At 39.2% G+C, this 27,852-nt stretch overlaps 2 protein-coding genes across 7 annotated transcripts; both read right to left on the bottom strand.

Moving 5' to 3' along the window:
- Positions 1-337: 337 nt before the first annotated feature.
- KLRF1 (killer cell lectin like receptor F1) lies at positions 338-27,852 on the bottom strand. Of its 4 annotated transcripts, XM_012477036.2 has the most exons (6): positions 27,704-27,788; positions 15,182-15,280; positions 14,192-14,341; positions 3,894-4,033; positions 3,409-3,521; positions 820-928 (listed from the first exon to the last, which is right to left on the bottom strand). In XM_012477036.2, exons 1-6 carry the CDS (start codon positions 27,786-27,788, stop codon positions 820-822), a joined length of 696 nt encoding a protein of 231 aa, XP_012332459.1. The 4 variants fall into 4 exon arrangements, with proteins under 4 accessions (XP_064227658.1, XP_012332461.1, XP_012332459.1 ...); XM_012477037.2 differs by lacking the exon at positions 14,192-14,341; XM_064371588.1 differs by lacking the exons at positions 3,409-3,521; positions 3,894-4,033 and having other exon boundaries at positions 338-928; positions 27,704-27,852.
- LOC105734262 (WD repeat-containing protein 20) lies at positions 24,326-25,992 on the bottom strand. 3 transcript variants are annotated; one of them, XM_064371582.1, is made up of 2 exons: positions 25,723-25,992; positions 24,326-25,578 (listed from the first exon to the last, which is right to left on the bottom strand). In XM_064371582.1, the coding sequence occupies exons 1-2, from the start codon at positions 25,982-25,984 to the stop codon at positions 24,326-24,328; spliced, it is 1,515 nt and encodes a 504-aa protein (XP_064227652.1). In that variant the 5' UTR covers positions 25,985-25,992. The 3 variants fall into 3 exon arrangements, with proteins under 3 accessions (XP_064227652.1, XP_064227653.1, XP_021525020.2); XM_064371583.1 differs by having other exon boundaries at positions 24,326-25,555; positions 25,736-25,992; XM_021669345.2 differs by having other exon boundaries at positions 24,326-25,992.

Here is a 27,852-nt window from a genome sequence, read left to right as displayed (position 1 = left end):
AGTTCTATATCAATGGTTGCTGATTTTCATAATGTTATGGTGGATATGTAGGAGAAGGCCCCTTTTCAGATGGAAATACACAAAAAGCATCCAATAACAAATGGAATGTTATAATAAAATGCATCGATTCGGCAGCTAATTCTCAAGAGGTTCAAGAAAAGCAGTATATTCTTTTTCTGCACCTAATATCTTCTTATAAGTTTGAGAGCTTCTAAATTTGGAAATAAAAATGCAACATATAAAAATTGTATGAAATATAAAACAAACAACACATTTAACACTTTTACCTAGAAATTCTACTTTTAGGGTTTATATCATAGAAATAAAGGTGCTACTATTTAAGAAAATATTCAGAATGTTTATTGTAGCTGAGTGCAGGGTAGCATAAGCCAGGAAACAAAATTAATTTCTCTTTGATAAAAGGGTAAGAAATGTATAAATCCACATTATAATTCAACCCTTAGAAATATAAGAAATTTTGCTTGGGACATTATTAAGAATTTTAAAACCCAAGATACAGGAAAAATAGGCATCATTTGATCACATTCGGCATAAAATAAACAATGAATAGATATCCTGGATATAATTACATGAAGTCATATTGGTTTATACTATCAAGTAAAAATTTTGAAGGGTACATTTTAATTTGTTAACAGGGGTTACTCTGAGGTTAGACTAATGTCGATGATGGAGGGAGAAGGGAGAAGAGATTTTTGCATTTAACTGCACTTTAAAATGTTACACCTGGAAATTAATATTAGAAACTAATAGGCCAAAAATAGTAATCATTGATTATTTCACTATGAATTTTGTCAGACTCTAATACTGGCAAATCCATTTGAAAACACTGCTGCAGGTTTCAGAGTAAATTTTCCTTGCCTTAATGGCAGCACAGCTGTTTTCCTTAGCTGGTCCCTTTATGAAGAATCTGGAGAAGAGAAAATAAACACTTTGTTGATCATTGTTGCTGAAGACATCCATTTGTGTCTTCTGCTAATATCCTCTTTTAAATAAAAAAGTAATTCAAAATTTTAAAGCATTTTTACAAATTTCTCTCCACATTCCCGTTCGATTATTCCTTTTCTTGGCCCACATGGTTCAGTTAGATTAAAAAATAAGATTGGCCGGGTGCGGTGGCTCACGGCTGTAATACCAGCACTTTGGGAGGCCGAGGCAGGTGGATCACGAGGTCAAGAGATCGAGACCATCCTGGTCAACATGGTGAAACCCCATCTCTACTAAAAATACAAAAAATTAGCTGGGCATGGTGGCGCGTGCCTGTAATCCCAGCTACTCAGGAGGCTGAGACAGGAGAATTGCCTGAACCCAGGAGGCAGAGGTTGCGGTGAGCCGAGATCGTGCCATTGCACTCCAGCCTGGGTAACAAGAGTGAAACTCCGTCTCAAAAAAAAAAAAATAAGATTAACTCCATTTGGACAGCCCACTTAACAACCTCTTTTGCCTTCTCATATCTGATTGTATAAGGATGATAATAATACTTCATGATATTGTTACAGCGGTTATATGAATCGATGTTTGTAAATAATTCAATATACAAATCGACCTATGTATGACCTAAATAATAAATCGCATATTTATTGCATTGTTTACTTATAATGTAACATATTAAAAATGTTAACAAAGTTATCTATAAAATAATTTAGTGTTAATGATATATTCTGTGATAAATTTGTTTGACCTGTGGAAAAAGTTCAAGAAAGAAACTTGGAAAAGGTGTGCATGATCTTCAAAGCTTCCAAATTGATAAGGACAAGTGCTGAATTTTCACATTAGAAAATACACTTTGTCCAAGTTTAGATTTAAATTCTGTATTGAAAACATTGTGGGCAAAAATTTCTAGGCATGATCTAGAGTTAAAACTCAACCCTAAAGGTAGTGATGAATGGATTTGGCATGAGGACGAAACCGAGTGTGTCAACTTCATGGTGTTCAGTGACACAACTCTGCTCTCAGATGACACACATCCATAATTTTATACTTCATTTCAAATAATGTTTTTATTCACTTGTTATATGAATTAGTGCATTCAGAAAATATGTGATATTTAATGATGAAATAGAAATAAGGGGAAAACAACACAATAGCACCATTAAGTTGATTACGATAATGTGCTATTTTTCTATCACTACTATGACAAATTACTACAAACTTAGTGGCCCAAAACAAGTCTAATTTATTATCTTACACTTATGAATATCAGAAGTCCAAGACTGCCCTACAGGGCTAAAATCAAAGTGTCTGCAGAGTCACCTTCAGGGTGCACTAGTGAGGAATCAGAGGCCACCTGCATGCCTTGGCTCACAGAGGTGCTTTCACATCATGTGAATTCTGTGTTCCACTTCATATCTCCCAATATGACTCTAATTCTACTTCCTCCCTCTTCTAGGGACCCTTGTGATTTAATTGGGACCACACAGATAATTCAGCATACTATCCCTATCTCAAGAGTCTTCATTTAATCATACCTGTTCTTTCGCCACATAAAATAACATATTCACAACATTTTGGGAGTAGAATGTGGACATTTGGGGACCATTATCTTGCCTACTAATGTAGGAATAGGATTTTGAATTCACCTGTTTTACTATTTATATTTTCAATTAAATATTTTATTATAAAATAAAGCACACAAAAATGTTGATGGAACTTTAAAAATCATTAACTCCATGCATCTGTTCAGAGACTTTTGGATAATCTTGTTCTATGTTGTATTTATTGTTTGCATTTTAACATTATGATCATTACATAACACAAAAATTGCACATTGGTTTTATTTTATTACTGAAGCTGGCTAAAGAAAACGTTAGGAACTTTAAAAATAGGAGACTGCGGCTGGGTGTGTTGGCTCATGCCTATAATCCCAGCACTTTGGGAGGCTGAGGTGGGTGGATCACAAGGTCGGGAGTTCAAGACCAGCCTGGTCAAGGTGGTAAAACCATGTCTCTACTAAAAATACAACAAAATTAGCTAGGCATAGTGGTGGGTGCCTGTAATCCCAGCTACTTGGGAGGCTGAGGCAGAGAATTGCTTGAACCCGGGAGGCAGAGGTTGCAGTGAGCTGAGATCGTGCCACTGCACTCCAGCCTGGGTGACAGTACAAGACTCCATCTAAAAAAGAAAAGACACTGCAACAATCTACTTTTCTATATAAAGTGTAAGAAATTTTAAAATCATAAATCACCATTATTGTTTTCAAATCCTTTATCTTTAAAAACCACATCAAAATATTCATCATTACTCCTATAAATACTAAATTTACTTTCATTCTTTCAAATTCTGTAGTACCAGGAACTATTTCAGAGTTGAATTTGGTGGACCTAGAGGTGCATTCTGGAGACATATTCTACAAGAGACAATAAATCAGATCGCCTTTTATGAAAGACTCATATTTCTGGATCTACCGGAGAACCATCCACCCAAGTCCATGTCATTTTCAAGGAGGAAAAGTTAAGCCCGATCCATATGTAGTTTGATTGCCTTAGGTTTTTCTGTATAAAAGCCTGAAATGTGGACAATGAGGGACTAAATGAGCAGAATATTTTAGCAGTTCAGAGGCACTGAAGATTTTAAATTTCACTGCAAAAAAAAAAAAAAAAAAGCACTCTGCATGGGGATTCTTATAAAAATCAATTCATACCTTACTTATACACACATTACATCACATATATGTTACATACACACACAATTGCAAGTTGAATATATGAACTTAAGCCATATCTAGCATGAGTAGTGAGGCATGCCCAATTTTAAGAGGGTGCCAAAAACTCGATAAGGTAAATGATGATTTAATGCAAAGATGGAAAGATATTTAAGGAAAAGCTATTTTTAACTACAAAAAGACTATTGCCATAACCCTAATACTGGCCAGTTACCATTTCAAGTTGGTCCTGTATGATTAGCAGATGAGATTTTCTTTCCAAACAATACACATAACTGTCACTCCAACTTTTCATCTCATTAGAGAACCAATAACACTTTCCTTGGTATTTGAACCATTCTGATGGGCATAGTACTACAGAGAAATGTAGAAAACAAAATGAAATTAAATTACATATGCACCTCTGAAAATTGACAGTGAGAACAATCCTTATATGTTGTATGAACAAGAGTCCAGCTACAATAAAATTATGCATAGCAAATTGTCCAGACTCAAAAGATGGCCAAAACACAAATGATAAGCCTTGGGGACTAAGTCAATTAATTTAATGAGATGAAGGAAAACCTAGACATAATGGGATTTTTAATGCCAAGATCTATTATATTGACTAGAATAGCATGAACAAATTAAAATGTATATTGCATTAATGCTGTTTGAGATATTAGATAAAATATAATTTGTATCACTTAGAATTTATCCACACAAAGTTGTTTTTTAAACGTTTATTTTAAGTTCAGGGGTACACATTTAGGTTTGATACATAGGTAAATTTGTGTCATAGGTGTTTTATGTACAGATTATTGCAACATCCAGGTATTATGGCCAGTACCCATTAGTTATTTTTCTTGATCTTCTCCCTCCTCCCACCCTCCACCCTCAAGTAGGCTCCAGTGTGTGTTGTTTCCCTCTTTGTCTCCATGTGTTCTCATCATTTAGCTCCCACTTATAAGTGAGAACATGCGATATTTGGCTTTCTGTTCCTGCATTAGTTTGTTAAGTATAATAGCCTCCAGCTCCATCCATGTTCCTGAAAGGAAATGCTCGTTTTTTATGACTGCATAGTATTCCATGGTGTATATGTACAACATTTTCTTTATCCAGTCTACTATTGATGGGAATTTAGGTTGATTCTGTGTTTTTTTCTGTAGAGAATAGTGCTGCAATGAACATCTACATGCATGTGTCTTTATAATACAATTATTTACATTCCTTTGTGCATATACCCAGTAATGGAATTGTTGGGTCTAATGGTATTTCTTTAGGTATTTCTTTGAGGAATTGCCACACAGTCTTCCATAAGGGCTGAACCAATTTACACCTCCACCAACAGTGTATAAACAGTCCTTTTTCTCCACATCCTCACTAGCATGTTTTTGACTTTTAGTAATAGCCATTCTGACTGGTGCGAGTTGGTACCTCATCGTGGTTAACATCACTGATCATTAGAAGAAATGCAAATGAAAGGCAGAGTTTTAAAATTGCTCTCCCTGTAGTTTTGTATGTGTATTCCCTTCTCCCTCTTAATAGTAAATAATTAATTAAATGATTGAATAATATCGAGTGATAATTTATTTTCAACCTTTTTATTTTCAACCTCTTTATAACTGCAATATTATGAAGTTCTTTGATTTTCCTAAATTAAAATTAAATTAAATTAAATGGAAAATATTGAGATTTTTTGGCATAGTATTGAGAAAAAGTGAGGTATGTATAAAAATATACATAAAGATCAATATAACTATTTTAACTTATGGCTCATTACAATCCCTCTTTTTAAATTATTTATTTTTTATCAAGATTAGTTTTCTTCATGTAGCACAAAATTCACTATTTTAGCCATTTTAAAGTATAAATGCAGTGGCTTTTAACACACTCACAGTGTTGTACAACTATCACTACTATCTCATGCTAGAGCATTTTCATTACATATAAGCACGAAGCAGTCACTCTTCCTCTTCTAATCCCCCAGCCCTGGAAACCACTAGCCTGCTTTATGGATTTGACTGTGATAGACTTTTCATGTAAATGAAATCATACAATATGTGGCCTTTTGTATCTGGGTTTTTCATTCATTCACCGCAATGCTTCAAGGTTCAGAAAAGTTGTAGCATATATCAGTACTACATTCTATTTTATGGCTGTAAGAATATTACATAACATGTATGTGGTGCATTTTGTTTATCCCTTCATCAGCAGATGGACAACTGAGCTGCTTCCACTTTCAGCTATTATGAATATTGTTACTACAAATATTCATGTGCAAAATTTTGTAAAGACATGTGTCTTCCATTTTATTGGATATATACCTAAAAGTTGAATGTTGGGTCATGTGATAATTTGAGGAACTGCCAAGCTGTTTTCCACAGTACTATACAATTTTACATTCCTACCAGCAATATATGAGTGATTTCTCCATATCCCCACCAACACTTACTCTTTTTGTGTGATTATAGCCATCCTGGTGGGTATGCACTGGCTTTCCACCATGATTTTGATTTCACATTTCTCTAATGACTAATCATATTAAACATCTTTTCAAGTGCTTATTGGCCTTTTGTACAGTGTTTTTGTGAGACATGTCTGTTCATGTCCTTTGCTTATTCTTAAATTGGGTTGTTTTTGAGTTATAAGCGTTCTTTATATGCTCTGAATGAAGTATCCCTATCTGATACAAAATTTACGAATATATCCTTCTCTTTTGGTGTGTTTTCTTTTTCATTTAACATGTGAAAGGACATGAATTTTTGAAGTCGGAAGTAAAACTTTACGAACTGAATGTTTGCATACCCCCAAATTCATATGCTGAAATTCTACCTCCCAATATGATGTTATTAGGAGGTGGGCATTTGGGAGCTAAGAATGGATGAGGATCAGAATGAGATTAGTACCCGTAAGAGTCCTGAGATAACTTGAGTCATTCTGCTCTCTGCCATGAGAGATTACAATAAGAAGCTGGCAGTCTGCAACAGAGAAGAGAGCCCTCACCAGAACCCAAGCATGCTGGCACCATGATCTCAGACTTCCAGTCTTTAGAACTGTGAGGAATAAACATCTGTTGTTTATAAGCCACCTAGTTTAGGGTAATTTGCTGCTGCAGCCCAAACTGAGTAAAACACATCCTCCTGACATCATCTAAACCTAATTACCTCCTAAAGACCCCGTCTCCAAATGCCATCACATTGGGGGTTAGAGTTTTAACATATAAATTTGGGGGAGGGCACAATTCTGTCCATAGCAACAACCAAGTAAAAGTGAAGGCAAATCATGATTGATTCTCCTTCAAAATTTTTACTAAATGGAACATGTTAGCTAAGTCTGTACCTAAACCATTTACCCATGCTGTTTTGAAGGTCATTCATTAAAGCAATTATCCAATAGAGGTGATCTAATAAAAGGAGTATTTTTTCTTATTTCTCTGTAGTCTATAGTTAGCCTTCACTCTCTAGTAGTGGCTTAAAACATAGGCCATACCAGAAAGTTAAAAAGCAACATGGTTGTTCTCACTCACAGGTGGATGTTGAACAATGAGAACACAGGGACACAGGGAGGGGAGGATCACACACTGGGGTCTGTTGGGGGCAGCCAAGGGAGGGACAGTGTGGGGGTAGGGAGGTTGGGGAGGGATAACATGGGGAGAAATGCCAGATATAGGTGACGGGGGGATGAAGGCAGCAAACCACATTGCCATGTGTGTACATATGCAACAATCCTGGATGATCTGCACATGTACCCCAGAACCTAAAGTACAATTTAAAAAAAAGAAAGAAAAAAAGCAAAAGAAAAAAAAAGCAACATGGTAAAGACTAGAATTCCTTTGACAAAGTCAGCTATAACAGACCACTATCTTGCAGTGCTTTGCCTTGCTTGGTATCTTGGAGTATTTACCACTCACACTGGTGGGAAGATTAACGGTTTTCCACCATGTGGTGCCCGACAATAGTGTGAAAGCTTTCCATGAGATCACATGCTGATTGAGAAGGTCCATTCCAAGGGTGAGTAAAGGAATAGTCTTGGGGGACAACCATGATGAAAGCATCTTTCAGCAAAATGGGGCCAATTTTAACATCTGAGCAGGGAATTGTCCCTTTAATTTACCTTCCCACAAAGCTAGTCACCTACCAGAAAAATCACTTTGACTTATGGAAAAAGGGGAATTTGGGTCTGTGTGTCTAACAGAGTCAGTCAGAATTGTTTATTGTTCGGAAACTCAACCTCAATTAATGTGGTAAAAGAGTGAATGTCTACTAGAAGAGGCCTGCTTTCATGCCCACTATATCCCTGTGTGGGAGCAGGATCCTGCCACTCATGGATATAGAGGCAGGGGCAGAAGGAAAGATTGCCTCCAGAAGCTAAGGAGAAGATTGCCATTGCTGTCATCTAACTCTAGTAAGTATTGTAATTGTTTGATCAATTTACCAGACATTATCCAACCTGGGACCCACTTGTCTTTTGGGGTCCAGTATAAACGCTCTTGTTCTCAGGGCTCACCCTGAAGCAGGGGCCTGGCTGTAGGTGGTTTGTATGGCCTAGCAAAGAGGTAGCCTTGCTATCAGTAGTAATTTTGATTTAAGTCAGGTGAGGTGTTATTTGTAGAATTAACAGACAACATTTAACTGAGTCCTTCGTGAGTTTCTATGAAATCCAGAGCATCAATGGACTCTTGAATTGTTTCAGCAGTAGATATCACTGCCAGAAAGAAGACTTAGATATCTTCCACGAGGCTACCAAAGCATGTTTGTAGAAACAAAGACCAATGTGTTAGTTTTTGCCACCCGAGGCAAGGTATAACAGTTGGAACAAACAATAGACCAATTGAAAAACATGAGGGGAAAAGCTGGGGAGCTGTTTCAGTGAATAAGGACTTTGAAAAGCTCCTACATAATCCTGAAAATCTGGAAGTCCAGGCACAAGCCCTGAGCTGAGTGCATGCTCAGAAATTACCTGAAAAGGTCCTAAGATCTCACCTCTGGCTGACCTTTAAGCTCTGCACACACGAACATTGTGCATATCTATATTTACAGATATACATCTAACTACAAATATTTGTAGATATATAAATATACACATATGTATATTTATAGTTATACACACACAATGGACTATTATTGAACTATGAAAAGAAATAAAATGTGGATGATCTTTAAAAACATCATGCTAAGTGAAAGAAGCCAAAGGCCAAATATTGTGTGATTCTATTACATGAAAATCCAGAATAGGTAAATCCATACAGACTGAAAGATTTGTAGTTGTCAGAGGCTAAGGGGAGGGAAAATGGAGAGTGATTTGCTAAGTGGGTATGTAAAGGATTTCTTTTTTTTTTTTTTGTACCAAAAAAAGATGCAGGTTTATTAATGTGCAGAGTTGTCCATATACACCATTGAGTGAAAATAAGTACAAGATGGCACATATGAGAAATTATCCCATTTTTGTTTTTAATATAGATATATATAAAAAGTCTAGACAGTTACTACATTGAAATGGTAACCATAGTTATCATTAGGTCAGAGGTGGTGTTTTCCTCTTTCCTAAGTTTTTAATGGGGAATGTTTATGGTATGATAAAAACATTTTTTAAACATATATAGTGTTTTATAATTGAGCTTTAAGAAGTAACTACAGGCATGGTGGCTCATGCCTGTAATCCCAGCACTTTGGGAGGCCAAGGTAAGCGGATCACAAGGTCAGGAGTTCGAGACAAGCCTGGCCAACGTAGTAAATCCGTCTCTACTAAAAATACAACAAATTAGCTGGATGTGGTGGTGCGCCTCTATAATCTCAGCTACTCAGGAGGCTGAGGCAGGAGAATTGCTTGAATCCCGGAGGCGGAGTTTGTAGTGAGCCAAGATTGCGCCATTGCACCCAGCCCTGGCGACAGCAAGACTCCGGCTCAAAAAAAAGGCCCAGGTGCAGTGGGTTAGGCCTGTAATGTCAACACTTTTGGAGGCCGAGGTGGGCAGATCATCTGAGGTCAAGAGTTTGGGACCAGCCTAGCCAACATGGTGAAACCCCATTTATACTAAAAATACAAAAATTAGCTGGGCGTGGTGGTGCACCTGTAGTCCCAGCTACTTGGGATACTAAGGCAGGAGAATCTGGGAGGCAGAGGTCGAATTGAGCTGAGATCACATCACTGCTGTCTAATAAAAATGAAGTAACGGCCGGGCGAGGTGGCTCTTGCCTGTAATCCCAGCACTTTGGGAGGCTGAAAAGGGCGGATCATGAGGTCTCAAGTTCGAGACCAGACTGGCCAACATGGTGAAACCACGTCTCTACTAAAAGTGCAAAAATTAGCCGGGTGTGGTGGCACATGCCTATAATCCCAGCTGCTTAGGAGGCTGAAGCAGGAGAATTGCTTGAACTTGAGAGGCGGAGGTTGCAGTGAGCCAAGATTGTGCCATTGCACTCCAGCCTGGGCAACAGGGTAAGACTCCGTCTCAAAAAAAAAAAAAAAAAAAAAGTAGATTATTGGTGAGTTTAACTCAAATTTAATACCAAATGTTGAGTAGATGGATGGCCACATCCATTCCTTGCCAAATAATTTGTGTGGCACAAACTTCCCTGGAGTATCATTTACTGGATCAAAATGTGGGCTTTAATGTAAATGTAGTTTACTAGACTTTTCCCCAGTCTTTCTCCCTCTGCCTCAGATCATCACTAATTCGGCCCATCATCGTGCTGTCAGGAAGCACTGCCCCCAGCTGCACGCCCACAAGTGTGTAGGGCAGCTGTTCTGTTTCAGGGTAATCAGTTCCACCGTGACCTCTGCCCACACAGATGATTGTTCTTTTTTTGAGGCTGGGGCTCGCTGTGCCGCCCAGGCTGGAGTGCAGTGGCGCAGTCAGCTCACTGCAGCCTCAATCTCTCGAGTTCAGTGATCCTCTCTTGAGTATCTGGGACCACAGGCACATGCCACCATACCTGGCCAATTTTTAAATGATTGTTTTTTAAAGAGCATTCATTTATCTTCCATATAATCATTATAGACTTAATTCTAATAATTAAAGTCTTATTTATGCCTTCATTTTCAGACTGTAGAATGTGAAGAAGGAAGTGAAGATGATGAATCCCTCCGAGAAATGGTGGAACTCGCTGCACAGAGACTGTATGAGGCCCTGACACCAGTTCACTGAGAACCTATGACTGTATGTGTTAAAACTTTAAAAAACATACTTGATTCTACTTCTGTTACTTAAAATAAAACGCATTAGTTTCTCTGAGGGAGCCTGTTTACTTTTGATGTCAAATGACCTTTGCTCCAACAACCTGAGTACTGCTAAATTGCCAACTAATTTGTCCATTATTCTAGAACTAACTGCTAAATAAACTGCGCGTTATTTTTGAATTTATAGATTCTTCTTCCAGGCATATGTGCAGCTCCCCTTGCAACCATCCAGATCTGCTGATAGCAATGGCTACTGGCTACCCCTCTCCCTGGGGTAACCAATTAGAGTTCATAAGGATGCTAAGTTGCACTTGAATGTTTCATGTCTTGATCTCCACTGCTGCTGTTCAAGTCCAAGTCTACTCTTCCCCTCTGAATTCCGGCAGCAACCTCCATCTTCTCCCCTACAGCTGATTCCTGGAACAGACCTGGCTTCAAGCCTTTGCTGCTCGAAGGCCTTAATGAAGGCCTTGTGAGAAGGGTGAAGTGCAGCCACCCTTGCTTGCTCTAGCAGGGGCTCTCAATCTGGGCTGCCCGTGGGAATCACGTGGGGCGCATTACAAATGCACCTGTGTCCAAGTCCTGCTACCAGGAGGTGAGTTAATTGGGCTGGAGTGAGGGCCCTTGGTTGGATCTTGTTTGTAAAGATCGCCCAGGTGATCCAAGCTATTAGGTCATGCTCTGCGTCCATTGCCCGCCCCAGGGAGCAGGATCCGCCTCTGCGCCGGCTCCCCAGGCCCTTCTGTTATTCATCTACAGCTCTGTGGTTTCAAGGCGTCCTTCCAACTCGTTTTTAGCTCGGCCGCTGCACTTCATTGCACAGCTGAGGTAAGAACGTTGCATTGCAACCACGTTTTATTCAACAGATGAATCCTTTGGAAATAAGTCGTGCTCCGTGTCTGCGCATCCATTCAACGGCAGGGAAAAAGAGAAGCCGCTGGCTGGGTGCTTGGAACGTGCAGCTGTTTTCCCTCGTCATTCGCAGAACCACGAGGTACAGCCAGGGTTTCCGCAGCGCCTGCTTCCTGCGTGTTACGGGCCCTCCAGAGTAACGCCCGGCGCGGAAGGCCGCGCGCGCACCCCGCGACCTCTTCCAGGGGAACTGGAGCATCCGGGGGGCCATGGGAACAGCCCCATGCCCCACCGAGGGCCAGCAGCGCTGCCCGCCGCGCGTCCTGCGGTCACACTCCTGACCTTTGCCGAACGCACCTGCGCCCGCCCAGCGCAGGGTGGGCTTAGGGCGGCCCCTCCGAACCGATTTCCTTCCGGGACCCACGCGGCGGGGCGCGGGTTCCGGGCTCCCCGGGGACAGTCTCGCTGTGGGTGAAGGATCGCGGAGGCCGAGCTTCCGGCAGCCTCCAAGGGGCCACGGGCGTCGCGCCCGCCTAGGTGCCCGACCAGCCAGGCTTCGGCAACCCACGGGCGGCCACTGCGCAGGCGCCTCGCCGAGCTGGCGGCCCCGGCCCGGCCTGCGGTTCCATGGCGCTGTGCGAGGCCGTGCGCTGCGGAAGCGCCCTGCTCTGGCCTTGCGTGTTGCTCTTCGGGGACTCCATCACCCAGGTACCGCCACCCGGACGCTCAGCCTCTCGCCCTGGCCTCCCTGCGGGGTTGCTGCCCAGACGGCCGGGGCTCCTCGCCGTCCTCTGCGGCCCAGGAAACGGCTGGGGCGGAAGCCTGGCCACGCCCGTGGCGACCCTGGAGGGGCGGCGGGTCCCCCAAGTGGCTGCGCCTTGCGGGCCTGCGGCATCCCGGAGGCCAAGACAGTCCCTGCGAGAGCCCGGGCTCCCGGCACGGACGCGAGGGGACCCGGCTGCGCTGCTCGCCCCGCGCCGCCTCCCACCTGGGTCGAGATGTGCGGTCGTCCCCTCCGCGCCGTCCTGGGCGGCGGCGGTTCCCATCCGGGTCCAGGCGAGCGGCCAAAGGTTTCTTTTTGGGAAAAGTTTTTGAACTAGATGAACATAGTAGTTGCACAATGTTTGAATGTTCTAAACATCATAAAATTATTTACTTTGAAAGGTTCAACATTTTGAATTGTACCTCAGTTAAAAAATAAGCAATATGAAATAAATACATTATAGCTAATATACGGTATTTATACCTACTTTAATTAATGTTTAATGACATGTATATGATTCCATGTTTACCTCTAAAGCTGCCTTACCTTTTCTAAGGTATCATTGCAATGATACCCAACATAATGACAGATATTACAGATAGAGAGACAATAAAATATGAGTTAAAGCTACAATAGTCCACTTGGTTTGGGACTTATATATGTATAAGTCAAGTGAAGAGAGTGTCAATAAGTAGAAGATAAAATATATCAAATTTTCACATATTATAAAGGAAGCAATACAAACCAGCAGATTAGAAAAAAATCCTTTGATAATAATTATACATTTCTCTGGATGGTCATAAAATATTATCTCATACAATAAAATAAATGTCAAAATTCTCAGAGGTAAGTATTAAAAAGTTAAACTTAGATGTTTAAAAATAGAAAGTTATGTTTTCAAAATAATTCTGTATGACTGGAATTTCTAAGCTTAAAAGTCTAAGTTTAAAATCATAACAAATAATTTTTTAAACGTTGACTTTTATCCAGTTTGTACTTCAGAAAAAGAAGAATAAATAAGTGACAAACAAGAATGGCTATTTACATACTGCTTTTCAATAACAACTAACTTTCCGTATTTATATGTATCAACTTGATTTTAACCTCCTGGAGGGCAGAGCCTGTTTCTTAGGTTGTTTTAGAATTCTTATCCCACTGCAACAAGTTTAAAGATATGGAATTTGGGAGGGATAACAGTAGGAGAAATATCCAATGTAGATGACGGGGGAATGGACGCAGCAAACAACCATGGCATGTGCATACTTGTGTAACAAACTTGAACATTCTGCACGTGTACCCCGGAACTTAAAGTATAAAAAATAAAAGTAGATTTATACCAAATCTTTACTTGTTAGTTTAATCTATTTCATACCTGTTCAATAAGACTTCACATTTGGGCCGGGCGCGGTGGCTCATGCCTATAATCCCAGCACTATGGGAGGCCGAGGCGGGTGGATCATGAGGTCCAGAGATCGAGACCATCCTGGTCAACATGGTGAAACCCCGTCTCTACTAAAAATACAAAAAATTAGCTGGGCATGGTGGTGCGTGTCTGTAATCCCAGCTACTCAGGAGGCTGAGGCAGGAGAATTGCCTGAACCCAGGAGGTTGCGGTGAGCCGAGATCGCGCCATTGCACTCCAGCCTGGGTAACGAGCGAAACTCCGTCTCAAAAAAAAACCACATTTAAAGAGTTCAGAAGATTAAAATTAGGATAAGCCAAAGCCTGAGACATACCTGTCTGGTCTGTAGATCTCAAAATACAAAGATCCTTATTACTTATATTTCTTCTTGTGCCATTATTCACTTTCAGGCCTCCAGTATCCTCATACTGGGTGACATTTGAATGACTTCCTTTTTGGCATTTTAGCAATATTCCCTGAGAAACTTGAATACAGGACTGTTTTAAGATTAGGTAAATATCTTCTCTATGGAATGTCTCAGAGACACATTCATTGGAATTATTCTGATGATTGGAACAAGAAATAATCAAAGGGGTCACTAGGATCTTTTTAAAATTTTTATGTTTACTGATGGAAAGAATTCACAATATTACACAATAAATTTATTTATACAACACATATTTGGTGAGAATCTATTCTATGACACGTTCCTATGAACTGGTAATACAATAGTGAATAAAGCAACGTTTCTTCTCTTGGAAGTATATAGGCTCTTTTCATCCTTTCTTAATGTTTAACTGCAACCTCCAATACTGTATTCGGTACATTGTACCATTATTACTTAATACCTGCTTCCCCCTCTAGAATATATATTCCTCACTCTGGCTATTCATTTTTTTAAAAAAATTGGGGACTTTGTAATAATATTTAGAGTGTTATAGTTGCTCAGTAAATATTTGTTGGCCAAAAGGAAATGCAAACTAAATACAACCTTAGATAAAATGTATTAAAATATTTAAAACAGTAAAATTGTATCTATGACAAGTATCTAAGAAACACAGAATAACGGTTTCAAATACCACACACGCACACACACACACGCTTTTCTCCGTATTAGACTGAATGCAACTTGAGAACAAGATGCTTACCTGATTTTACTACATATTTAATAAAGCACTGTGGGGTGTACTAATAGAGTTTTACATGCAGCAGCTTCTAATTCAATCTTGGTTAATGTAATGAAGAATGAATGAGTATAAAAAGATATGTGAGAGACAAGCAAACATCTTTCACATTTTTATGAAATTAGGATCTTCTAACTTACCGAACAGGATCAGAGAAATCAAAGTCAAAGCCAGAATACCATTCATGGTTCCAGATATTCCCAGTAAGATTTTATACCAGTGCAACATCACTGAATAATCTGAGACATTAATCACATGAATTAGTTTAGAAAAGTGTTTCCAAGAAGTAATATAATAGCAATTGAAATAATAGGATTGTACAAAATATTAGTTTTGGGTTTCAAAGGTTATTAGGCAATCAAAAGCATGAAGGCTAAGTAAATAGAAAAACATATACATTTATTTAATAATGATAACACTGAATGGTCAGAAGCTATGATACATATATCAAATCTTAAGAAATTGCTAATATTTAACATTAACTGGTAGAAAGAATTTTAATCTATACACCAAATAATTTTCCAACCACAGACCCACACACTCATGTATATGCACATTCATTTATAGATAATGCATGTATATCCACACAAATAAACACTTTCTAATTAATAATTAACATAATATTTACAAATCCTTTCAGTCTTTTTCATTTTCTAAGGATGAATGAGAACTACATATGGCTTCAGGTATCCTGCTATTTTAATTTAAAAAAAACCTAAAATCCTTCTTAAGCCATGAATAGTATTTCATCTTCCTATTACACGGTAAACTTTTAAGAAGAACTGTTTTATTTTTCATATACCTACACTGCCAGGTTCAAGATAAGAGTGCCAGTTCAATGACTATTATTGAAGAAACTGCTATAATTGGACAGACAGTAGAGAGTCTCTTCCAGAGGATTTAGGTCTGGGCACTTACTTATGAAATTACATGAATAATTATGTTATACTGAATAAGGTAATATCTATACTTTGTGAAACACTTTGTCCTTATCAAAGATAATTTATGCAAATCTATCACAGTAATTGATAAGAATTCTTTATCATAACTGAAATTATTCTTATTGTTCAATAAATTGAATTACTAATGCTGAAATTTATATTCTAAATACCCTTTAAACCTGAGAAAACAGAGAAATTACATTTGAGGTTGTCAAGCCCTGTCAAGAAAGCATGTGATGAACCCTATAGTATGATATTTTAGATAAATAGTTTGCAGGTTTTCTCTTTTTATAACATTGTCAAAAATATTAATATAAAATGTAACAATTTATTTAAAGAATACTCCACATTTCTCAGATTATTTTTGAATTTTTGATATATTCATGATAAGCAATAAATTCCAAGAAATCAAATGTGTGTTAAAAATACCATATATTTATTTTAAAACTAAAAAAATTATCAGAAAACATTAGGGAAAAAAAGTATGGAAGGCATTTGAAATTCAACTTGGACTCAATTATTTCTCATAAGCACTACAGGGTGACCTTCACAGTATGTTCTTGAGGCATATTAAGATTCTGAATAACAGAGAAAATAACATTTTCATTATCCTGTGTTTCTTTTGTAAGGAAGTGGTTTAATTTAACTTATAATGGTTAAAACACAAGCCTTTTTTGCCACTCAAAACCAGAAATAATAAAATAAAAAAGCAAAATCAGTCTTATGAATGTCTACAAAAAATGTTAAGTACATTATCAACAACCAAAATATAACCATGTTTGGTTTATTCTAGGAATATAAAGATTATTCAATAGTTAGAAAAAGTTAGAGAAAAATCTGTCATCACCTCAGAAGATATAAAAAAATGAGGGGGAGGTCCCAAGATGGCTGAATAAGAGGCAGCTCTGAAACACAGCTCCCAGGGAGAGAGATGCAGAAGCTGAGTGGTGTCCACAATTCCAAATGGGGTACCAGGTTCATTTTGTGGGTCTGGTTGGACAGTGAGTATAAACCAAATAGGGCAAGTTGGAGCACTGCCCAACCCAGGTGGTGCAAGCAACGGACTGGAGAACTGGGGGATCTCCTCCTCTGGGACTTCAGTTCAGACACAGCGCTCCATCCAAGCCCTCTACAACCCACAGAACAGGAGATCTTTGCTGGGTGGAAAATCCTCAGCAAGCTGCATGAACAGGGCAGAACAGCAACTTTGGCTGGTGCTGGGGCTGTCAGCATAGATCTAGGTGGAAGCACTGGCTGACATTGAGAAAGCCAAAAAGCCGGTAGGACAGAGCTACTCACCCACCCAGAAAGAAGGGGAACTGAGCCCAGAGAAACAGGCCATATGGCAGGACAGGTCTCCACCCACAAAGCCCAGCAGGCTAAAAAACTCACTTCAGAGTTTCGCATACAGAACATCAGTTAGAGAGTGACCAGGAATGAACGAGCTCAGCATGGGGGAAGGCCAGCTGCCATTGCAGAAGCTGTCCTAATTTTCCTGAGCGAATATAAGATGCAGGAAATATACACAGCAGCTCCACTGAATCCGTGGCAGCCCAGCAGCACCTCTGCAGGCAGACAAAGGAAAGGCTGCCTCCCCAAGCAGCTACCTGAGATCAAACCTATATAAATCCAACAAGATGGGAAGAAACCAGCGCAAGAAGGATGAAAACATCAAAAACCAGAATGCCTCTTCCCCCACCACGAGATCACAGCTCCTCACCAGCAAGGGAACAAAGCAGGATGGAGAATGAATTTGATGAACTGACAGAAGCAGGCTTCAGAAAGTGGGTAATAACAAACTTCTCTGAGTTAAAGCAACATGTTCTAACCCAATGCAAAGAAACTAAAAACCTTGAAAAAAAGATTTGATGAAATGCTAACTAGAATAACCAGCTTAGTGAAGAACATAAATGACTTGATGGAGCTGAAAAACACAGCACAAGAACTTCATGAAGCATACACAAGTTTCAATAGCCAAATAGGTCAAGCAGAAGAAAGGATATCAGAGATTGAAGATCAAATCAATGAAATAGGAAGGCAAGCAAAGAGAAAAAAGAGTGAAAATAAATGAAGAAAGCCTCCAAGAAATATGGGATTATGTGGAAAGACCTAATCTATGCTTGATCAGCGTACTGGAAGAAGATGGGGAGAATGAATCCAAGCTGGAAAACACTCTTCAGGATATTATCCAGGAGAACTTCCCCAGCCTAGCAAGGCAGGCCAATATTCAAATACAGGAAATACAAAGAACACCACAATGATACTCCTCTAGAAGAGCAACCCCAAGGCAAATAATCATGAGATTCACCAGGGTTGAAATGAAGGAAAAAATGCTAAGAGCAGCCAGAGAGAGAGAGGTCGGGTCACCCACAAAGGGAAGCCCATCAGACACACAGCAGATCTCTCGGCAGAAACCCTACAGGCCAGAAGAGTGGAGGCCAATATTCAACATCCTTAAAGAAAAGAACTTTCAACCCAGAATTTCATATCCATCCATACTAAGCTTCAAAAGTGAAGGAGAAATAAAATCATTTATGGACAAGAGATTGCTGAAAGATTTCATCAATATCAGACCTGCCCTAAAGAGCTCCTGAAGGAAGCACTAAACACAGAAAAGAAAACCCAGTACCAACCACTGCAAAAAAGAACCAAATGGTAAAGACCAATGATGCAATGAAAAAATTATGCCAACCAAAGGTCAAAACAACCAACCAGTAACAAAATGGCAGGATCAAATTCACAGATAACAATATTAACATTAAATGTAAATGGACTAAATGTCCCAATCAAAAGACACAGACTGGCAAATTGTATAAAAAGACAAGAGCCATCGGTGTGCTGTATTCGGGAGACCCATCTCACATGCAGACACACATAGACTCAAAATAAAGGGATGGAAGAAGATTTACCAAGCAAATGGAGAGCAAAAAAAGCAGGGGTGGCAAACCTAGTCTCAGATAAAATGGACTTTAAACCAACAAAAATCAAAAGAGACAAAGAAGGGCATTACATAATGATAAAAGGATCAATACAACAAGAGCTAACTATTCTAAACATATATGCACCCAGTACAGGAGCACTCAGATACATAATGCAAGTCATTAATGACCTAGAAGGAGACTTAGACTCCCACCCAATAATAGTGGGAGACTTGAACACTCCACTGTCAATATTAGACAGATCAATGAGACAAAAAAATCAACAAGGAAATCCAGGGCTTAAAAGCAGATCTGGACCAAGGGAACTTAATAGATATTTACAGAACTCTCAACCCCAAATCCAAAGAATATACATTCTTCTCAGCACCACATCACACCTACTCTAAAATTGACCACATAATTGGAAGTAAATCACTCCTCAGCAAATGCAAAAGAATGGAAATCATAACATACAGTCTCTCAGACCACAGTGCAATCAAATTAGAGCTCAGGATTCAGAAACTAACTCAGAACTGCACAACTTCATGGAAACTGAACAAATGGCTCCTGAATGTTGACTGGATAAACAATGAAATGAAGGCAGAAATAAAGATGTTCTTTGAAACCAACAAGAATGAAGACATTACATACCAGAATCTCTGGGACACATTTAAAGCAGTGTCTAGAGGGAAATTCATAACAATAAATGCCCACATAAGGAACAAGAAAAGATCCAAAATGGACACCCTATCATCAAAATTGAAAGAATTAGAGGGGCAAGATCAAAGAAACTCAAAAGCTAGCAGAAGACAAGAAATAACTAAGATCAGAGCAGAACTGAAGGAGATAGAGACACAAAAAATCCTTCAAAAAAATCAACAAATCCAAGATCTGGTTCTTTAAAAATATCAACAAAATAGATAGACCACTAGCCAGACTAATAAAAAAAAAAAAGAGAGAGAGAGAGAAAAGAATGAAATAGATGCAATGAAAAACAATAAAGGGGACATCACCAGCAATCCCAGAAATGCAAACTACCATCAGTGATTACTACAAACAACTCTATGCACACAAACAAGTAAATCTGGAAGAAATAAACAAATTCCTTGACACTTGCACCCTCTCAAGCCTAAACCAGGAAGAAGTCAAAACCCTGAATAAACCAATAACAAGGGCTGAAGTTGAGGCTACCAATTAAGAGCCTACCAATCAAAAAAAGTCCAGGTCCAGACAGGTTTACAGCTGAATTCTACCAGATGTACAAAGAGGAGCTAGTACCATACATTCTGAAACTATTCCAAATAATCCAAAAAGAGGGAATCCTCCCCAACTCATTTTATGAAACCAATATCATCCTGATACCAAACCCCAGCAAAGACTCAACAAGAAAAGAAAACTACAGGCCAATATCCATGATGAACATAGATGCAAAAATCTTCAATAAAATACTGGCAAACTGATTGCAACAGCACATCAAAAGCTTATTCATCATGATGAAGTATGCTTCACCCCGGGGATACAAGGCCGGTTCAACATACACAAGTCAATCAATGTAATCCATCACATAAACAGAACCAAAGACAAAAACCACAAGATTATCTCAATAGATGCAGAGAAGGCCTTCGACAAAATTCGACAGCACTTTATGCTAAAAACTCTCAATAAACTAGGTATCAATGGAATGTATCACAAAATAATAAAAGCTATTTATGACAAACCCACAGCCAATATCATACTGAATGGGCCAAAACTGGAAGCATTCCTTTGAAATCTGGCACTAGACAAGGATGCCCTCTCTCACCACTCCTATTCAATATAGTATTGGAAGTTCTAGTCAGAGCAATAAGGCAAGAAAAAGAAATAAAGAGTATTCAGTTAGGAAAAGATGAAGTCAAATTGTCTCTATTTGCAGACAACATGACTGTATACCTAGAAGACCCCATCATCTCAGCCCAAAATCTCCTGAAACTGGTAAGCAACTTGAGCAAACTCTCAGGATACAAAATCAATGTGCAGAAATCACAAGCATTCCTACACCAACAACAGACTTAAAGAGAGTCAAATCAAGAATGAACTACCATTCACAATTGCTACAAAGAGAATAAAATACCTAGGAATACAATTAACAAAGGATGTAAAGGACCTATTCAAGGAGAACTACAAACCACTGCTCAATGAAATAAGAGAGGACACAAACAGATGGAAAAACATTCCATGCTCATGGTTGGGAAGAATCAATATCATGAAAATGGCCATACTGTCCAAAGTAATTTATAGTTTCAGTGCTATCCCCATCAAGCTACCAATGACCCTCTTTACAGAACTGGAAAAAACCACTTCAAACTTCATATGGAACCAAAAGGGAGCCTGCATAGCCAAAACAATCTTAAAAGAAAGAACTAGGATGGAGGCATCATGCTGCCCAAATTCAAACTATATTACAAGGCTGCAGTAATCAAACCATCATGGTACTGGTATCAAAACGGAGACATAGACCAATGGACAGAACAGAGGCCTCAGAAGCAACACCACACATTTACAATCACCTGATCTTTGACAATCCTGACAAAAACAAGCAATGGGGAAAGGATTCCCTGTTCAATACATGGTGTTGGGAAAACTGGCTAGCCACGTGCAGAAAGCAGAAACTGTACCCCTTTCTGACACCCTACACTAAAATTAACTCCTGATGGATTAAAGATCTAAACATAAGATCTAACACCATAAAAACCTTAGAAGGAAACCTGGGCAAAACTATTCAGGACATAGGCATAAGCAAGGACTTCATGGCTAAAACACCAAAAGCAATGGCAACAGAAGCCAAAATAGACAAATGGGATCTAACTAAATTCCAGAGCTTCTGCACAGCAAAAGAAACAATCACTACAGTGAACTGGCAACCAACAGAATGGGAAAAAAATTTTGCAATCTACTAATCTCACAAAGGGCTAATATCCAGAATCTACAAAGAACTAAAACAGATTTACAAGGAAAAAAAAAAAAAACCCATTCAAAAGTGGGTGGAGGATAGGAACAGACACTTTTCAAAAGAATACATATATAAGGCCAACAAACATATGAAAAAAATGCTCATCATCACCGGTCATTAGAGAAATGCAAATCAAAACCACATGGAGATACCATCTCACACCAGTTAGAATGGCAATCACTAAAATATCTGGAGACAACAGATGTGGAGAGGATGTGGAGAAATAGGAACAATTTTACACTGTTGGTGGGAGTGTAAATTATTTCAACCACTGTGGAAGACAGTGTGGTGATTCCTCAAGGACCTAGAAATAGAAATTCCATTTGACCCAGCAATCCTATTACTGCGTATATACCCAAAGAATTATAAATTGTTCTATTATAAAGACACATGCACACGTATGTTCATTGAGGCACTGTTTACAATAGTAAAGACTTGGAACCAACCCAAATGTCCATCAGCGATAGACTGAATAAAGAAAATGTGGCACATATACACCATGGAATAGTATACAGCCATAAAAATGATGAGTTTGTGTCCTTCGTAGGGACATGGATGAATCTGGAAACTGTCATTCTCAGCAAACTGACACAAGAACAGAAAACCAAACACTGCATCTTCACACTCACAGGTGGATATTGAACAATGAGAACACACGGACACAGGGAGGGGATCATCACACACTGTGGTCAGCTGTGGAGGCTAGGGGAGGGAGAGTGTGGAGTGGGGAGGGTGGGGAGGGATAACGTGGGGAGAAATACCAGATATAGGTGATGGGGGGATGAAGGTGGTAAACCACCTTGCCATGTGTGTACCTATGCAACAATCCTGCAAGATCTGCATATGTACCCCAGAACCTAAAGTACAATAAAAGAAAAATGAAAAAAAAAATGAAATTGATAAAATTGTCTACCTTTATGTTAAAAAAGAGGAATTAATAAATACTTGTTCAACATAATAGTTTTATGTGTAATGAAGCTAACGTCTTATTCAATTGAGACAACTGAAAGAAGCTTTTCTGCTGAAGTCCAGAAAAAGAAAGATACCTCAAATCTCCACTACTTTTTAATATGAAGAGGTAATATATAATTTAATGAAGAAAAAATGTTCTAATTACAGGTAGAAATATTATAAAAACAAGGTAAAACTATTTGAAGATAATGTGAGTACAGATATGGTAAAACCTAAAGAATCAGTTGAAAAAAAAACCATAATTCCAGGAATAAAAAAATAGTAGCTGCATTTATGAAAATAACACACTAAAATCAGTGTCCTATAAAATCCAGCAACCACTGTGAAAACATAGATAAAAGAAATCCATACTTATAGATAGTTAATAAACAAACAAACAAAAAGAAAGAAAACTAGACAGAAACTCGACATGTGCTCTAAGCCAGTACAGAAGAAAAAAGAAAACTGACCAAAAACTTAATAACATTAATTTGATCATGTTCTTTTTTTTTCTTTGAAAAAAGATGTTTATTAAACAACTTTAATTGTCATAAAATGACTAAAATGGGTTTTAAAAATTAAGGCTCTTCTCTTTCTGTGGATTGCCAGAACAATGTAAAAATAATATCTATCAACCCTGCTAAACGTTTTGTTCCTAAGGTTAAATTTCATAGATTGCTAAACATTTTGTGATTAAGATAAAAAATTGGACTATAAATGACAATTCATGGCCATCTGTGCTGAACACACACTGATCAGGTGTACAATATTCTAATTAAGTAATTACGCAAAAATATTCCAGTTAAAGCATAAATTGTAATTTTAGCATTTTAAAGTCATTGTTTCCCCACACTGTCATGATTTCCCTAAAATAGAAATAGTCTAATACAGGAACGCTAACCTTGGGACTCTATATACTCCCAGGAGGATGACTGACTTGGCTGGCAATTACTTTGATTATATTTTTTTAAATGCTCTAAGGTAAATTATCAAATGATTCAGAATTACATGGCATGCACTATCCAAAATTATGGCTCTGATGCATTTAGATTTACATTAAGAGTAAGAAGTGGGCCGGGCGCGGTGGCTCAAGCCTGTAATCCCAGCACTTTGGGAGGCCGAGGCGGGTGGATCACGAGGTCGAGAGATCGAGACCATCCTGGTCAACATTGTGAAACCCCGTCTCTACTAATACAAAAAAATTAGCTGGGCACGGTGGCGCGTGCCTGTAATCCCAGCTACTCAGGAGGCTGAGGCAGGAGAATTGCCTGAACCCAGGAGGTTGCGGTGAGCCGAGATCGCGCCATTGCACTCCAGCCTGGGTAACAAGAGCGAGACTCCGTCTCAAAAAAAAAAAAAAAAAAAAAAAAAGAGTAAGAAGTGTAATTCACATTCATTGTACACCCTGCCCCTCCCACACAAAAAAAGTCATTACCTATTCAAGTTCTAGATCTGGTGCAGCATTAAGGATTAAAACTTACCACTTTACCAGGCCTTCCCCATGTGCAAATAAATCCCTCCTGACAAGCAGTGACTATACAGTCTTTCATGTGCTATCTTTTCACATGTCAGTGGCTCTAACAAGGGAACGTCTTCCATTCGGGGACACAGGGGCGTTCCCAAAGTTTTAGCAGGGTCCGTTTTGGTTTTGGTAACTAGATTCAGTTTGTCACTGCTCTTGCTAGAAATGTGTCCCATGCTATGATTTCGCTTGTGATTTTTCTCGTGGTGCCTCTCCCGGTCATGTAGTGAAAGTGTTGCAAATTTGCTGACCCCAGAAGCAATGGCCCCGTCCATGACACTGCTTTTGCTGCCAGCATTTGAGACTGCTGAATGTGGAAGGCTGTTGGGCCGTGGCAGAAGAGGGGGCACAGAGTTCCCGAGCGTTGTAACGCTGTTCCCATTGCTTCCAGCAGGAGGACTCGTGGCATTCATGACATTTGTGTGTGTCCTTGCTCTTGAGAGGGGTTGGTGAGGGAAAAGGATATCTTCTGTAAGGTCCCATAAACACAGCTGTGTGTCCTGGCCCACGGAACCAAATCGATACGTGACACTTACAGGGCGGCTGTCTGTAGAGTTCCCTTTGGAGAGCCTGGACTGTGTACTATTTGCTCGATCTTTGCCAAAATGAAGAAGGTCTTGGAAGTCCTCATCGCTGCCACTAAACTCCATAGGGTCACTTTCTTCTACACTAGTGGTATAGGGGTCAAACGCTGCGACACTGACCCAGGACTTGTGCCCGTGGCCTCTGGCTATTACTTGGCAGTCTACAAAGGACCAGACTGTCACCAAGTCATCCTCTCCACCTGTCACGATGTACTTGCCATCCGGGCTCCAGCAAACACACAGCAAGCCCCCAAAGTAGCTTTTCATCGTACCGCGCAGCTCCACTGAGTCAAAGCTGAACACCCGCAGAAACCCGTCCTGGCTCACACACGCTAAGAACTTGCCATCTGGGGAGAAAGCAAACTCGTTGAGGGCCCCCTCGCCCACCGTCCACTTAAGGAGAGGGTTCCTCGTGGATTTGCTCTTGCAAGTATGCACGGCAAAGCTCTCTCCCTGCTTCAGAAGCTGGTAGTGGGGGGCTGTGGTGCCACAAGTGTGCTCCACGTTATATGAGTACATGTTCCCACTCGAGTGGGCTACTAGGAAAAGGCTTTCCGAACCGGGAACCCATTTGACACAGGTAACTCGTGACTTGTCTATTAGTCTTTCCTTATTAAAAAGTTTGCTAGTTTCTTTTTTGATTGGGTCTATAAGCTGGACTTGGCCTGCAGAAAAGCCCACTAGGAGAGAGACACTTTCTGCTGTGGCTGTTAGGTGGTTGAAGTCATGACAAGTAGGCCGTGTTCCTTTGTATATCCTTTTATCTATTGGTTTACTCAAGTCAGCAGCCTTGCGGACCCCCTTGTAGATATAGAAGTAGAGCTCCCGGCCCACATTGAAGCAGAGGCGGTCGCCGTTGCCAGACTGGTCGTTGAGGTTTACGAAGGAGACGCGGACAGGGTTGGATCCCTGCGAGTTGAAGGGCACCCGGTTGGGCCGGCTGTACTGCGAGTGCGGCAGCAGCTTGTACAGACCTTCCCGGGTAGTGAATTGGGTCTTAATCTCGTTCATCTCCTTCCCTCCTCCCTCCGTCGCCATCTTGGAAAGCAGCATTCATCCTGCCCTAAGTGCCCGGATCACACCCACCGCGCAGGCGCTGTTCCTGGTCATTTGATCATGTTGTTGCATAAGAAAAGTAAGTGTCATAAAGATAAATTCTCCCTAAGTTAAATGACAAACTAGGAAGTAATTTAGATGTAAAAGCTACATCAAGTTGTTTTATTTCTTTTGTTTGTAGTGAGTGAACCTGAATAACGTATTATAAAGTTATTTGGAAGAACAGGAGTGAGAATAGCTAAGTAAACACTGAGAAGACAGAAATACAAAATGATACAATCTTATTAAGGGAGCTGAATTTATTCCAGGTGAATTTCTCTGAAAGTATCTTACTATATTTTTTAAACTTTTGAAATTTTAATAAATAAAATTTAAAAATTTTAAAAATATGCACATTTTTGCTTCAAAGAGACATTTATGAACAGAGTGTGGAAAAAAGTCTTCAGAGAAGTCAATACATTTTGTAGTCTTTCAGGTTTAATATCTCTAGTTTCCAAAAACAAAATGAAAATTGAGTATAGGAAAGAAAGACTTGAAAATATGGGAATCTGTAAAAATTCACAAGAAAGAAGCAGTAAGTTTTTGTATACATAGCACATATGTAACTCTAAGATATCAGTGATGGATGTTACTTGCAGAAGGACTCCAGAGACAAGTAATATTTTCATGGGTGAAATTATCAAAAGAGAAACATTTAGAAAGCAATAGAACAGAACAGACAGTCTCTACAACTATGATTATTTGTGTCTTTAATGTCTGCTTATCTCTTTTGCAATATCACATTAAGGTGGCATGATAGAGTTGCACTATGTCTGGAAGGTATGCTTGAAGTAGTAAATTTAAATGTTGGTTGCTGACTGATAAACTTTATTTTGAGTTAACCAGGTGAATAACATATTTTAAAGCTTTTGAGAAGCTAAAATAAAAATTAGTATTAAAGGCCAGTCACAGTGGCTCACACCTGTAATCCCAGTACTTTGGGAGGCCAAGGTAGGTGGATCATCTGAGGTCAGGAGTTTGAAACCAGCCTGGCCAACATGGTGAAACCCCATCTCTACGAAAAGTACAAAAAATTAGCCAGGCATGGTGGTGGGTGCCTGTTATCCCATCTACTAGGGAGGCTGAGGCAGGAGAATTGCTTGAACCCAGAAGGCAGAGATTGCAGTGAGCTGAGATCTTGCCATTGCACTGCAGCCTGGGCAGAGTAGTGAAACTCTGCCTCAAAAAAAAAAAAAAAAAAAAAAGCATTAAAACACCATATTCTATGAGTGATAAGGACATGAATGGCACCAAATATTCACTAATTTGAAATTGTTAATTTTAATTGAATGCACATATTTCCTCAGAGAATGTCCTTAAGAAATTATGGCAGACGAAATAATACAAGTGTTAGTTCCACATTGATAAATGGGAGCAAGAGTATCTTATAGGAATTTTGTAAGAGTAAATGAAGAAACATAGATAAAACACTCTGTAGAGTGCCTGCAATTGGTATTCCTTAAATGCTTAGAGTGTTTGTTATTTTAAAATCATTATTATTATTAAAAGAGAAGGAGAGAGAGATACAGAGAGAGATACAGAGAGAGAGATACAGAAAGAAAAGCTCCAAATAATGAAACAGTCCAATAACACTATAGAACAGAATATGGGAAACTACACTGTTAATTCACACCAACTGAAAAACGAAATGAAATTCCATACCTTTAAATGTAAGTTGAGATGTTTGGGCAGAACTCCTTTTCTTTGTCTGTATATTCAATGTCATGTAGCTTTCTTCATCTTGCATCTTCAATATCAGTGAATGTGTATGTATACAGGTATGTTTTGTTTTATTAAGTAAAATATGAAAT

This window comes from Aotus nancymaae, unplaced genomic scaffold, assembly GCF_030222135.1.
Source record: "Aotus nancymaae isolate 86718 unplaced genomic scaffold, 86718_ANA_hifiasm-v0.15.2.pri h1tg000141l, whole genome shotgun sequence".
In the NCBI taxonomy this organism is placed as follows: Eukaryota; Metazoa; Chordata; class Mammalia; order Primates; family Aotidae; genus Aotus; species Aotus nancymaae.
Note: the sequence above shows the minus strand (reverse complement) of the source record. Positions and strands in the feature narration are given on the sequence as shown.